Source organism: Limanda limanda, chromosome 13, assembly GCF_963576545.1.
Source record: "Limanda limanda chromosome 13, fLimLim1.1, whole genome shotgun sequence".
Taxonomy (NCBI): Eukaryota; Metazoa; Chordata; class Actinopteri; order Pleuronectiformes; family Pleuronectidae; genus Limanda; species Limanda limanda.
Window position 1 is genome coordinate 13,310,537 of NC_083648.1, and position 14,202 is coordinate 13,324,738.

A 14,202-nucleotide genomic window follows, 5' to 3' on the forward strand; every position below is an offset into this window, starting at 1 on the left:
GAATATGTGAGAGTTTCTTCTGCCAGTTCTGCTGCATCGTTTAACTTTGATGTGGAAACTAATCAAAATGGCAAGATTTTTTTTTAATTGTACACAGATGCAGGTAGAACAATTGTTTCCCTTCAAATTTGTTTTGGTATAATTAACATATAAATTATAGTGGTCTTTGAGATTGGGACTTGAGATAATGTTTTTTGTGATTTGGTGCTATACATATAAAATTGATGCTGAAATTAACCTTCCATTCTCACTCCATCGTTTTTACGTGACAATTTGCTGCTTTTTACAATTTTACATAATTGTAAATTGAATGTTTTCAGCCCTGCACAGTTAACAGAAATTTGGAAATTTGTTCAGTGTGTTGTGCAATAGGAGTAGACTTGACGTTGGCTAATTAATAATAATCATGAAATATGATTATTAAAATAATAAAAATTATCTATCAAAAATAATTAAATTATTAATTGAAGATGATCAGTAATCAAATAACAATAAAACCACTAATGAGAAAATAGGAATTATCAATTAGAAAGTACAAGCTATCAATTAACAATGATAAGGTTATCAACCAAGAATAATGAAAATAATTAGTCCAACACAATAAAATTATCAATTTAAGAATAATACTATCTATATTAATAATTGAGAAAGGGGGGCACCACCCTGGTTTCCCAGGGGCCAACGATGTCAAGCTATAATTATCAGTCTCATAATGATAAATGTCAAATTAATAATGTCAATATTTTAATATTAACGATTACTTAATAAACAGTGAAGGCTTCTAAGTTCGAGCACAGGCGATCATAATCCGGCTGCAATCACATACATATGCACAAATAATCACAGACTACAGATACTTTAATTACAAAAGTATTTATTAAAAAGGGGAAATAAAGTTATAATGTTATTCAATGATTTATCATTTTAACAAGCTCCAATATTTCAAAGGTAAACACAGCAGCAGCACTTATCACAATTCAGAAAAATACATGGACAACCTGCGGTCTACCTATGTATGTCTGTCTCTATGTGTGTGTGTGTGTGTGTGTCAAAGTGTCTCTCTTTGTGTGTGTGTGTCTATGTGTGTGTGTGTGAAATAAAGTTAGTGTTATTTAATGATTCATCATCTTAACAAACTCCCATATTTCAAAGATAACAACAGCAGCTTATCACAATTTAGAACACGCATGTAACCTCTGGTCCATCTATGTGTCTCTGTGTGTGTGTGTCTGTCTGTGTCTATCAATGTGTGTGTGTGTGTGTGTGTGTGTGTGTGTGTGTGCGAGAGAGAGAGAAAGAAAAAGAAGGGGGGTGGCGATGACGCGTAGTGACATCACATCTAAGATGGAGGCCGATCATGATTCGTGGAATCAAGGCCTAAAAACTCTCAAAATGGCGGATTGACTACAAAACAAGATGGCGGAGCCGTTATGAATTTAGAGCCAGGATGGGAGGAGAGAGAGAGCGGAGGCGTGGCAATAATAGACTCAAAATGGTGGGTTAACTTGCGTTATTCAAGATGGAGTCTATGTTAATGACACCATGTGGCCGGAGCGCACACTGGTGGTCGTCACATGAATTACACCAAGGAAATTTTAGACAAAGAGAATTCTTATCTCTGTTTGGCTTTGGGGGCCGAATGGTTTCCAGATGTGTTCAGCCTCTCTAAGCATAGATTTAACTATGTGACATGACCTGTATTATAAATACAGGTCAGAAGTGTGTATAGGTCGGTTTAGAAGGAGAGGGAGAGAGAGAGAGAGAGAGAGAGAGAAAACATGTAAGGAGAGTTCAAAGAAGCTCTTAAAAATATACGCCTGAGATGAGTTAACAGTGATTCACCCCTCAGCCCTCAAGCGAGCGTTGTGGGCTGAGGTTCTGATCGGTAAACTCACTGCAGACTCACACAGACGTTAACAGCGTGGCTGGAGGCTTTCCTCGCAGCTCAACCACTAACACAAAACCCGGAAATGAACCGGAAGTAGCGGCTCGTCGTAGCCGGCTAAAACAATGAGACTCAGCGGTCTCGCACCAGATACAATCAAATATTAAACAATATGCTATAAAAACTAACATCTGCCCAGACAACATAAGCCTCTTACTGTGACCGTGATTTCGTGGGTTGCATGCGACTTGGCGCGAATCCCCGGAGGTTCAGTGAAGTTTCTCAGACGGGCTCTCGTGAGCACCGCAGCTGGGCCGGAGCCGATCCGTTGTGCTCCGTGGCGAGATGAGGTTTCGTCTTCTTCTGCAGCAGCGGAGATCGTGCTGCCTCACAGGGACGTTCGGGTTTGTAGCCGTTGTAGATCGTGTGGAGAAAGAATAAAGTAAAGTCCGTGTGGAAAAGGAAACAGTCTGAGATCGTCCAGCGAGCAATTTCCTGTTTTGGTCTTTCCAAGTTAAAACAGGAAAAGTCCTTTTCAAAATAAAAACGTCAACTAAGGTAAAAGAAGAAATGAATGAAATGAATTGAAATGAATAAAACAAACGTCTTATCGCCTCCATTAGTTACTGAGTCGTGTGGTTAGACCTCTTGAGGTCAGAAAACACTTGAGCAGCGTGGAAAAGAAGAGGACAAAGAGAGTCTCTTAAAATTACCGAGTTAACTAGTAGAACCCCGGAGGGGTTCTGTTGTTGCTGGGGCATCTGGGTGAAGAGAGAAAGAGAAAAGCAGTTCCCTCCTTAAGTTGCTGGAACCTCTGGACAGACCCGAAAGGGCCTGATGGGAACGTCAGCATCGGAGAAAAGAGAGAGATTTCTGGGACCTCAGCACTCTTATACCACCTGAGGACTTCCTGCTTCCTCAGGAAGTGGTCATAGGGTTCAGTTGGCTCTCATCCAATGAGAATGTCAGGGTCCCGTCCTTAGTGGGCGGGGATTCGGCCTCAGTGGGCGTTTCAGAGTCTCATTTAGGTTTTTGCAGAGCGGCCTGCAACATCTCCCCACCAGGGCCTGCTGGAGGGGGGGCACAGTGGGGGTTCAGGACATGCTTCCCCCACCAAGGCGAGGCTCCAGGCTGTCTAGAGAAGGTGTGAATTAAGACTGAAACTGGTTGAACTGGTTTCAGCTGGGCCTTGTAGGCCTCAAGTATTTACAACCTATTGTTTGATGGTCACTCAGGACCTCACCCCCAACAAGTGTTTCCTCTAATTTGATACATAAAACCAATTTATCAACGAGTAGATCTTTGTGTAAAGTGAAATCTGTGTTTAACTGAAAATCTTTCTTAAATTGTATATTTAGTCTATTTATGGCTCTACTGCAACATTTGGGCCGGTCCTGTAAATGTGAAAGAATATCTGTCGCTGACTAAGTGATGAAATTACTAGAGCCTGACTGACATATCAGTATCTGCCAATATGAGCCTTTCACATACATATTCTTAACTGTGTTTATCTTTACTGACGTGCGACAATATGAAAACTTTTATTAAACAGAATAAACGATGCAGAAAATAAGTGTATTGATATGTAAATGTTACATTTAGTTTTCTTAATGTATCACACCATTGCTGGCTGAGCGTTGGAGTTTCCTCATTTGCTCTTTCAGAATAATTTGGTGGGAGGAGTTTCTGTAATGTCATAACAGTGATTTTCATAGTTAAAGTTAGTGTCTTTGTTGATTTGTAGATTTACTGACTTTTCAGACCTTAAGCAACTTTAGCAATGAAAAAAAGTTTTAACTTCTTGGATAACTATTTGTACTCAGCTACTTTTCCATAAAAGACTCCCAGTATTCCCCTGTGAGCACATTGTTCGGGCTTTTTCTCACCAGGTCCACCTGTACATTATCCAACCCTAGACCACACACTGATCAAGTCTCATTTGAAAACCATGGGCTTATATATTTTTGTGTGACTGTCATCCTAGCCATGGACATGCCAGCTGAGTTGACAGCCCTCAACATCACCCCACAAGGAGCCCTGCTGCGGTGGAATCCTCCTCTGTCCAGTGTTGACAACTACGTGCTGACTCTCACACACAACCAAGGTAAGTTTTCAAAACATTAACATTTAGACAATAAAAAAAAAAATTATAATTTGTTTATCAGACACAAAAAAAGTATATTTTCAGAAATAGAACAAAAACTTAATTAGCATGCACTGTTATTAGGACATAAGCTGACGTCTGAATATGCAAATAATGAAAAACTAAGGTGATTTCCTCACACTGGCTTCCAGGACACTCACAGTGTTTTTTGTACTGATGCAAGTGTGTTATGTCGCCGTTGCATGATGCACTTGGCTATGAAAGGTGCTGTAAAATTTACATAACAACTTATTTCTGAGACAAAACACTAGTTTCACTGAGTGGAAATCACAGCCATCACTGCAGTAACATCAGACTGCAGGGTCGGAGCGTAATGAGCAATATTTGTTATAGGTCACTCAGGTGCAGCGTGGGGAGATGTGACAGGTACCATCAAGGTTTCCCCATCAAGAAGTGAGATCAACACAATCGGTCCTTTGAGGCAATATGGGCCTATTTGTCTTGTTTTCATTTCATTACGCTCAGTGAAACTACTAAGCCCCGGCCTGAATATCCCAGGTAGTACACATGCAGCATACGATTCTGATGCAGCCTGTGTCCTCACCGTCTGACAGCCATATCCAGATAGGTAGAAAAGATAGCCATGCTGCTCAGCCCCCTCAGAGCCCGTTTTATAATTTGCTCTGTGAACTGCAGATGACTTCCAAGTTGCACAAGGTGAAATGCGAAAGTGTAAAAGCTGACAGAAGAAATCGGCCACTGTTGGCAGTCATTATAAAGATACTCTTTTTTTAAACTCACCAGTCAAGATTTTAGCGATCTCTGCCTTTATTTATTGTCCAGACAGCAAACAGAAGTGGCCCCGAAAAAATTAATGTCAGCCTGAAGTGGACCATCTGTAAAATAGAAAATGTGGCAAACTAGATACTCTAGGCAAGGTGTAATTTGGATATGAACCTAAAGTGGTCCATGTGGTATATAATGAATATGGCCGAAATAGTGCAAATGTAATTGGGCCTCCTCAGGTTGGCATGCGGTGTTACTTTGGCTAACTAGTGGCCCAGTTCTGGCTAACAGGAGCAGACCGCCATGACAGGATGAGAGTGTGGGCCAAATCTGGGACAAAACAATTCTGCTGTGTGGATGTGTGACTTAATTAGCTGGTAGAAAATGTTCTTGGAAGCCTATTCCTCTCTCGCATGTGACCCCCCACTAACTAAGCCAAGCCTGGAGATATCTGTAGAATCTGTATTGCTCAGCTGTCAGAATCAATGTGTAAATGACACCCGGACTGACGGGATCGCAGCCAGATCATATCAGTTACAGAGACAGTATCTATATGCTGGACGCATATTAGAAAACCAACACAGCAAGGGTGTGCAGAGCTGCATTGCAAGTTGTGGACAAATTCCCTTGAGCGCAAATGTATTAAACCAAGGTCAATATAGCTCATATTTAGCTTCGTGTTGTCCTGCGTTTTTATTGGCAACCGAGAACACTCTTTTAGAATCCTTAGCAGAAAAAAATATGATTCAGTCTTCTCCCCCAATCAGTTTTCAGCGTCCTCATATTATCAGAGATTAAAAAACACAGTTGACACTAGAGCAGCTATGTTAAATGTTTGTTTCTTAAGGCTGAAAATGCAGATTGGTTATTCAACAGTGATTTATCTGAGTTCACGCTGTTCAAATTGGTGAGACAGATCATCTCAGCAATGACAATACCTGCAAATTGTAGTTAGAATATGAAGTTATAAAAGATCACCACTTGCTCATATTTTAGAGCATTTATAGTCATTTAGGAGAAGTCCACAAAAGCTTTTTCCACTGAAAGCGTTACAGAAATCCTTTGAATTAAAAAAAGGACCTTAACAGTTTTGTCTTTGAGATTCAAATCAGCCATTGTTCATGCTGGGGAGCATTTTTCAAAGAAATTTAATGTAATCTTTTTAGTGGAAACTGAAAACAGACGGTGTGTGGGATGGTGTAAATGTGGTATTAAACCCTTTGTGTCCGTTTTACTTCTGTTATCCAGTGACGGCTGATACTCTGCTCGTGGAAGGCAACAAGCAGGAGCACCAGCTCACCAACCTTAAGCCCAGCACCACCTACTCCGTGGCCCTCTACGCCAGCAAAGGACCCCTCACCAGCGGCACGGTCATCACCAACCTCCAGACACGTACGTGCTCATTTTATTCAGCTGTTCACGGTTACGGTTTGGAGAAACGGCGACTCAGCGGGTCGCCTCACAACAGGACGCCGCTCCAGGCCTGTCTGGAGCCGTTCAGTGTGGGATTCAAACGCGCTCACCTTGTTAGCGTAGGTTTCATTCACATCAAAACGAAATGCACATTAATTAGGAGTTGTCTTTGTCCTTGACCAAGGGCAACAGCTACACACTGTTTCTAAAGTAGTTAAAACGAGTCAGATCCACTGGTTGCATTCCTCTTTGGGGATAAATAAAGTACAGTACAGGGGGAGCTCTGCCCAATCACTGATTCCTCTTTGCTATTGCTGATCAGACAATGACAGTTGGGTCTGGTGTAAAGTGCATGCGCTTGTTTAATGTTATGAGAAATAAGAAAAAGATTGATTATGAAACTGAGATGTAGATGATGAATGGGAAACAATGAAGAGTAATTACCGTCATCTGTGAACATGTTTGGTTTTGTTTGTGTCGTGTTTATATATCAACACAAATGAAGTGAAACTAAGTGAGTGTTTGGTTGGTAACTCCTGCTGCACAGCTTTCAGGTCAAGGGTTTCCACAAGGATCTGGGCTACGATTGGTTTAAAGGAGCTTTGTTTCTCTGATGTGATTGGTTGTTAGTGTGTTGTTGAGCAATGTAACAACAGGATATTTCCTTATTGAGAGGATTAATTTGGCCCAAATTGTTGTAAAGGTTGCTTTTCATATCAATTGATTTTGATAACAGTCACGATAAATGTCACTTTATTATTTCTTATTAAGTTTTTGCTCCTGAGTGAAGGTTGTTGTTTTAAACTCGTATTTATGAGCAGAGAAAAAACTTTTATTTTAATATTCTTTTATGTTTGCTGCAAAGATTCACATTTGTCACTGAGGGTCAGGATCTATGTCTTGGTCAAGGAAACAAGTTTTCCTGAGTTGAAATTCATCTTTATCAGCAGCTGCAATGAGAGGAAAGTTAAGATGGAAGGAATTGTTCCAGTTTAGCCGAGTTGCAGCTCTGCAAACTTTGTGTTTTCTAGAGCTCTTGCGAGGGGAAGAGAAAAAAACACTTTTCAGTCAGCAGAGGAGTTCATATCCCCCGAGGAGTAGCACTGCTACCTGTCCTGCACTGCAGCAGAGGGAAGCAGAAACAAACACTGACAACAGAACGAGAGCAGAGGCTGCGGAGGCTTCAAAACATAAATGGGTCTCGGAGAAAATTAAGTGTACCTGCAGCCATGTCGATGCTGTACGTGCATATAGTGACTCATACCTAAACAGCTATTCCTGGCAGTTTAAGGTGACTCTAATTTGGAAACAGATGCTCTACCTGGTGCAGGATGTACCTCGGCTTCTCAGGAGAACAAAAGGAAGCAAAGAAAAACAAGAAACATGCTTTTCTGCCCTGGTTAGACTCTGAGCAAAGAGGACAGGGATTTTGTTTTGTTTTGAACACCATGTCTTATTAAATCAAGCAAACAGTTGGGTGCTTGCCTTTGTTGCTCTCGTCCTCTGAGTGGAATAAACTAAATTTATTCATTCCTTTCCATTTGGTAAGACATGTTATTATGCAGAGAAGGCATGTAGACAAGACCCATTTGGAAATCCTCCAGACACGTCCTTCCACCATTCAGGAGGAAAGACATGCAGGTTTTTTCTTTATAATATACATAAAAAGTGTCACACGCATATTAACAGCGCTGAATGCGTTTGTGAATTTGTGTCAATTCTGGTGTCTAAGCCTTCACCGTATTTCTATTTTCTATAATGAATTTATTTTGTCCTTAAGAAGGTCTTCCTAAAAGATTAATATTCTTATTCTATAATTAAATTCAAACATATTGCTCTTAAACTTTACCTCATCTCAGTGAGGAACTGAATTGAATAAAAGGAACAAAGAATAATAACTCCTCACTTAACCAAGGGCAACCCTCAGGCTGAAGTGTAATTTATTAAAAACTGTTTTTTGAGAAACCTTTTTTTTTTTCAACATTGACTTATATTAATAAATGTGCACAAAGAAACTCGCACCAATGTTTTCCCCTCCCTGGACTAATAATAACATGTCTCACCAGGGGGCGCCTTAGTCAGCGCCAACTTCAGAGGGATCTTCCAGTGTTGTTAATTAAACTTCCTAATTGAAATCTTAAAGCCTGGTACTGTTGCGCTCCCACAGTGTGTTTTCTCAGGCTGTTCCGCTCCAGTGGATAATGTCACATTGGGAACGGGCTGTGGGAGAGGACACTGATTGGTTCAGTCAACATCCAGGCTCTTCCCTGGTCATCCTCCCTCCCTGTCTTGCTGCTCTGTTTCCGTCTGCGTCTGTCTCACCTGCTCTGTTAGTTCCATTGTGCTCATGTACCTGACTCCTGACCCACAGTGTTAAAGAGGCCAGGCCAGCGACAGACTGGAAAACATGTATCTGTCTTGTTCAATAGGCAAGTCTGCTTATTCATAGAGAACATTTAAAAACAAGCTTTGACCGAAATACTAAAATACTGCAGAACAAAGTAAATGCAAGGAAATTATAAAATACAAATAAATAGTTAAATAACTATGCATATGTCTTTATTAATAATTAAGGGCACAACTGTAATACAGATGGTTCTTAAATTGGATTTAAAAGTGATTTTAGGACTTGGGATCAGAGAATTAGACAACTGAGCCGCAAAATAATTTGCTGACTGCACACACACACACTACTCTATCACACCACCTCTTCAACAAACCTTAAACATATCGAACTGGGATATGCTCCCGTCCATCGCTGTATGTTCTTATAAGCACAGTGTGCTTGTTAAGCTAGTGGTGACTCGCTGGGAGCGGGCAAAAACTAAAGTTTTCTCTCTGTATAGACTGTTTGCTTGGTTCTCCACATATCTTCACATTTGTCAGAATGTTGGTAAACCTGTAGCTATAGGCTGATGCAGCAGCCGCCATCTCTCGAGCTGTGTAACCTGCAGCCGATGAATCCACATAAGCAGCAGAGGGAGGAGGAGTTGACTGACGGTGACTGATGTCTGTGTTCTTCATTCAACTTCAATCACTGTTTTCATGTCAGGAATAGTTTCATTTTGGACGTTTTACATTTGTTTCCAGACAGATATTGTTGATTTTATAAACTGCAGAGACTTTGCTGCTGTAAACTATGCATGTTGCTTCTTTGGCAACAAATTATGTTTATTAGAACCCTTTTCCAAATGCTTTGCAGGTTACCCAGTGCATGACTCTGATTCAGTGTTCCTGTTAATGGACCTTAAATCTGGAAAGAAGATGTTAAGTGCGCGTACAGTTTATGGTCCATGTGCTGCACAGCACCTGTGCAAATACAAAAGCACAATCAGTAAAGCTTCTTCAGGTTGCTGTTCTCACTGATTTTTGGGAAAGGTGATTCCTCCATACGTATATGCTAAACACCTGCGGGAGGGGGGGGTGGGGGGTTTTCTTTCGTTGATTCCCAAGCCTCTTAACCACAGCTAAGAGTTGTTTTGTTGTCTGGCCTCCATGGCGCAAGAGTTCAACACAGTAAGACAGCTTGGCTTTCCAAAGGCTGATATTTAAGCTATAGGACTGGAAAATAAGAGATTTTGCTACGGCTGTCTGTCTAAGCCTGTCGGCTGCAGCACCGGGACTTTTCCCCTCAGATGTGTCTTAGCCCACTCGCTGAGAAGTGCTTGGCAAGTTGGTGAAGCTGCAGAGATACTTGCTGCGGGCGGCTCCATTGAGCTCTGGCTGATATTTGTTCAAGTGCTCGGAGAGCTGCAATTATAGATGGATAATCTACTTTCTTCAGGCAATTGAGGCTCTTTTGACAGATTAATGTACTTTAAAGAACTGGTGTCCCCATTAAATCTGTACCATAAATTGTTATAGATAGATAGATATTTTATTGATCCTGAGGGAAATTTAGAAATGTATCGGTAAAATGCTCAATGCTACAACCTTATCAGAATTATTTCATAGAGTTCATTAAATTATACACTAAATACGCAGCTAGAAAGCTTTTGTCTTTTGTCGGCTTTTAAGCCTGTCAATCATCAGCCTCTCCTCTAATAATAAATATTCAGTTTTAATTGTGAAAAACATAAAATACCCATTCACTGAGTTTCGTCATTTGTCGGATAATAGGTGATATTCAGAATTGTACAAGAAGCCTCAAACAAGCGATAACATATACTCAATGATATTCGTGTGTGTGTGTGTATATATAATATTAAGCATTTGGCTCAGAATTACATTTAAATCTGTGGTGTTAGCTGCTTAGTGTCTCTTACGCAACTTGTGAACTGCAACCTCACTCTTCACAAGGGCAACTTTAATGTGTGGCTGTTAACAAAAGTTAAGTGATGTCAAACTTTTTTTACTGCTAAAGCAGAGAGAGGAGAAGTAGACAAAGTCTGATGAGGTCAGTCTGTCTGAAAGGTTCATCTTTAATCCTGGGGAACAGCGTGTGGATAATTCATCTAATAAAAGACATCAGAGGGTTTAGTTTTTATATCCAGACTCCTCATGTTGTTCTGAGCTGCAGTGATGGAATAAGAAAGTAAAAGCATCAACACTGTCAAGAATCCTGTCGGGGATTCAAAGAATCCTTGTTCAATAAAAAACAACTTCAATAATTATTATGTTTTTTGTGAGTGTGTGATAAACTCAAGATTCGACGCATGAAAGACAAACGGATCTATATGATCTGATAAAATATCGATTGTCCATATTATATTGTCCCTGTCATGATGCTGTAGTAATGATGACTCTTAATTTCAAATGGATCTGATTGGTTAGTAGTTAGGCAGGTTTGGATGTGATCAAGTTGCCATTACAGAAAGTTCACCAAATTTGAACTCATGCAAAGCCTTGCTGTGGTTTTACTGTGCGACAGGAAGCAGTTTTTATTCGCCCCCTCGCTTACACATTCACTCATGTGTCACTGGCCCCTTGAACCTGAAGTTGCCCCAAAAACTACAGGTACTGCATCATTGTACAGATCCCAGATTTGCGATCTCATGGTTAATTACAAGCTGTTTGCTTGGACAATTCATTACAACAAAGGAGTCGCCTATAGATGTGATATCCACTCCAAAAGGAAAACGTCCTCCCTCTTCTCATCCCTCAACAAATTGCCGCTGCCCACGTTCCCCTTCCCATCTGCTTCTCTGTGTGGTTTTCTTTTTTTCTCCCCTTGCATTGTTGACTCTGTGTTAATGAGACATTAGGTGTAGCCAATCCCATTCATCTCAACCCCGCTGTTCTGAGCCGGCAGCAAACCCTGCTCACCTGCTCAGGTGCTCTCCATGAAAGGGTTTAATTGAAGGGAGAGTATGAGAGAGAAAAGGACGAGGTGACAGATTTAATGGGCGAGTGAAGAGGAGGATAGAATAAAGACAGGTAAAATGAGGGCGGCTGGGGGGGCCCTCCATTTATAACGACCGAGGTCTCCCCTCCTGCCTCTCCGTTCTCTCATCTCCACCCTGCACACACATTTATCGCCTTCACACACACACACAAACAATGCAGCGCCAGTGTTCATCAAGACGATGGGATGACAAGAACAGAAGATAAACTCCATTCGCTCTCGGGCACATTGAGTTGGAGTGGCAGCCTGTCAGATAAGGAGGAAAGGAGGAGGTGGACAGAGACGGAGAGAAACACAATCATTCAAGGAGATTAGGAGGAGAGTGAAGGGGAGGGAGACCCCAGGTTGGTGTCGGAATAGAGGGAAAAGGACAAAAGGCATGGACGAGGAAGAGCAGGAATGAGAAGCGGAGGAGGTCAGTGCAGAAGAGAAGGTTACACAGGAGGAGACAGCTCAGACTTGGCAAAAGCCGCAATGTGCTGCCTTTATCTCAAAGTGCACTTGTACTCTTAAACACTCTTAGTTCCGCCCTTTTTCTGTCCTCTCCCAGTCCCCCCCCCGACACACAGTGTGAATCTGTCCATCACTGTCTCCGAGAGCAGGCACCCTGCATCTTTCAGGAGGCTATCAAGGCGGTTGTGCGCTGTTAATTACCGAGCTGTCATTTAATATGTGTGTAATATGTAAATGAGAAGAGAGCACAGAGAGTTACACTTGCAAATTGTCTTTGTTGGTGAGGAGTTGTTTCTGCAGCGTAGGTTCAACTTCAGGACATGAGCTAAACGTTAAGCCTTTGGCCTCTCAAGTAAAAAATTGAAGCTGTTTATACACGGAAAAAAATAAGAGCGAGAATCAAAAGTCAGACAATGGGAATCGGAGGAGAAGACAGCTCTGCAGTGGATGTCTTTAATTCATATTTACAGCCGCGATGTTGGACTGCAGAGCATGCAAGTCACACTTCATTTCTTCCAGCATCCCCGCCTCCCTTACACCGAGCGCCTGTTGGGCAACGTGACCCAGAGTCATGATGTAACTGCAGGAAACTGATTTTTTAAATGAGAGGTCATCTATTTTTCCTCCATGCTCTAACTGAGGTGAGCCCCCGCTATAGCACAGCGGACGATCAGATACCGGCTCGGAAATGATGACATAAGGTGGTGAAACCCAGGTGAGTGTCCTTGGGATCATATTAAAATAAAAAGCACTGTAATCAAGCTTTTTTTTTCTTCAACCATGCAGGGACCAAGAGTAAAATTGGATGGTGTGATGTAATGTGTGGTAAAACTTGGGAGGGCTTGTGGATCAAGGCCTTGATTTGCTGCTGCACTGTGATTGAACATGAGAGTGTCTCACTGCTCTTCTCGCTGAGGCCCGTGGGGATTTGGGATCAGTGTCAAGATTTTATCCACCTTGTTGATTGCATTTCCTGTACATTTTGAATGTGTCATTATCACCTACTTTCCTTATCCTTATACTTTACACTCGTTCTAAATCTGTCTGTGTGGAATGAGCTGGTCCCTGTGGTAAAGCTGGATGGTTCTTTCTGAAACTGTAAATGTGACCTGCAGTGATTGAGCCGTGGCGAGTAAAGACAGACTCCACAAAACCATGAACCCTGTAGAAACACAACAACAAGATGTTCCTACAGCACGGGTCTATTTATCATTACATATACAGTCATCACTTATTTTGCGGCTAACTAAACTTGAGAGTCAAAGTTTTTTTTCTTTTCCCTGTCTTCCCTTCAGCAATGGATGCACCACTGAACCTGACAGCCAGTGAAGTGAATCACCGCAGCGCTCTCATCTCCTGGCAACCGCCAATCGCAGAAATTGACAACTACATGCTCACCTACAAGTCAACTGACGGCAACCGAAAAGTATGTGGGACACACGCAGTCACTCACACATACACACACATACAAAACATATACTCATACACATATTGTTACCTCTGTCAAGGAGGTTTACTTCTGTGTTTTTGTTTGTCTGTAAGCAGGATCATGCAAAAAATGCTCCAGATTTAATCAAGTAATTATAGGTGACATTAACAATGTTCAGTGAAAGTAAATTAATGTAGAATCCTGACCTTGGAACAAACCCTTAAAGATTAATGAAATATATTACTTGCAGTCTTGTAATCCCTTGATGTGGAGTTTGTAAGCATTCAGGGATACACACACACACACACACACACAGACAGACACACACACACACACACGCACACACAAACACACACACACAGGGAGCGACAGTCAAATTGCCAGTCCAATAGAGATATTATTTTCATGTGCCTCTGTAGAGACATTGTTTATTTTGATTAAACCTTTTTATGTGGCTGAGTAATGATAATAAAGCACTTTAGTCAGATCTGTGTGGAACGCTTCAAGCCTGTTAACAAATTGACTGTAACCATTTCCCACGACGCTTTGCAAAAGACTCTTTTATTAGCAATTAACTCGCACGTCGGGTCTTTCTGTAGTTGGTAGGACACCCACTGACATAGTGCACTCACTCGCCCCTCACAGCTGCTTTAACCACCACAAATAAACCACGTGTTAACCAGCAAACAGCACTTTGAAGATGTGTGAGGCATCTCTGCAACGTTGTTTCAGAACAAAATGTTAGGAAGACGTCACACACACGGACACAAAACTGTCACCTTCAATGC

At 41.5% G+C, this 14,202-nt stretch overlaps 1 protein-coding gene across 1 annotated transcript in view; it reads left to right on the top strand.

Moving 5' to 3' along the window:
• The window catches only part of tnr (tenascin R (restrictin, janusin)), a 69,788-nt gene that overhangs the window by 41,316 nt on the left and 14,270 nt on the right, over positions 1 to 14,202 (top strand). The window contains exons 20-22 of the mRNA XM_061084860.1: positions 3,870 to 3,989; positions 6,024 to 6,167; positions 13,281 to 13,411. Of these exons, the coding sequence (XP_060940843.1) occupies positions 3,870 to 3,989; positions 6,024 to 6,167; positions 13,281 to 13,411 (395 nt within the window). The remainder of the gene's footprint in view (positions 1 to 3,869; positions 3,990 to 6,023; positions 6,168 to 13,280; positions 13,412 to 14,202) is intronic.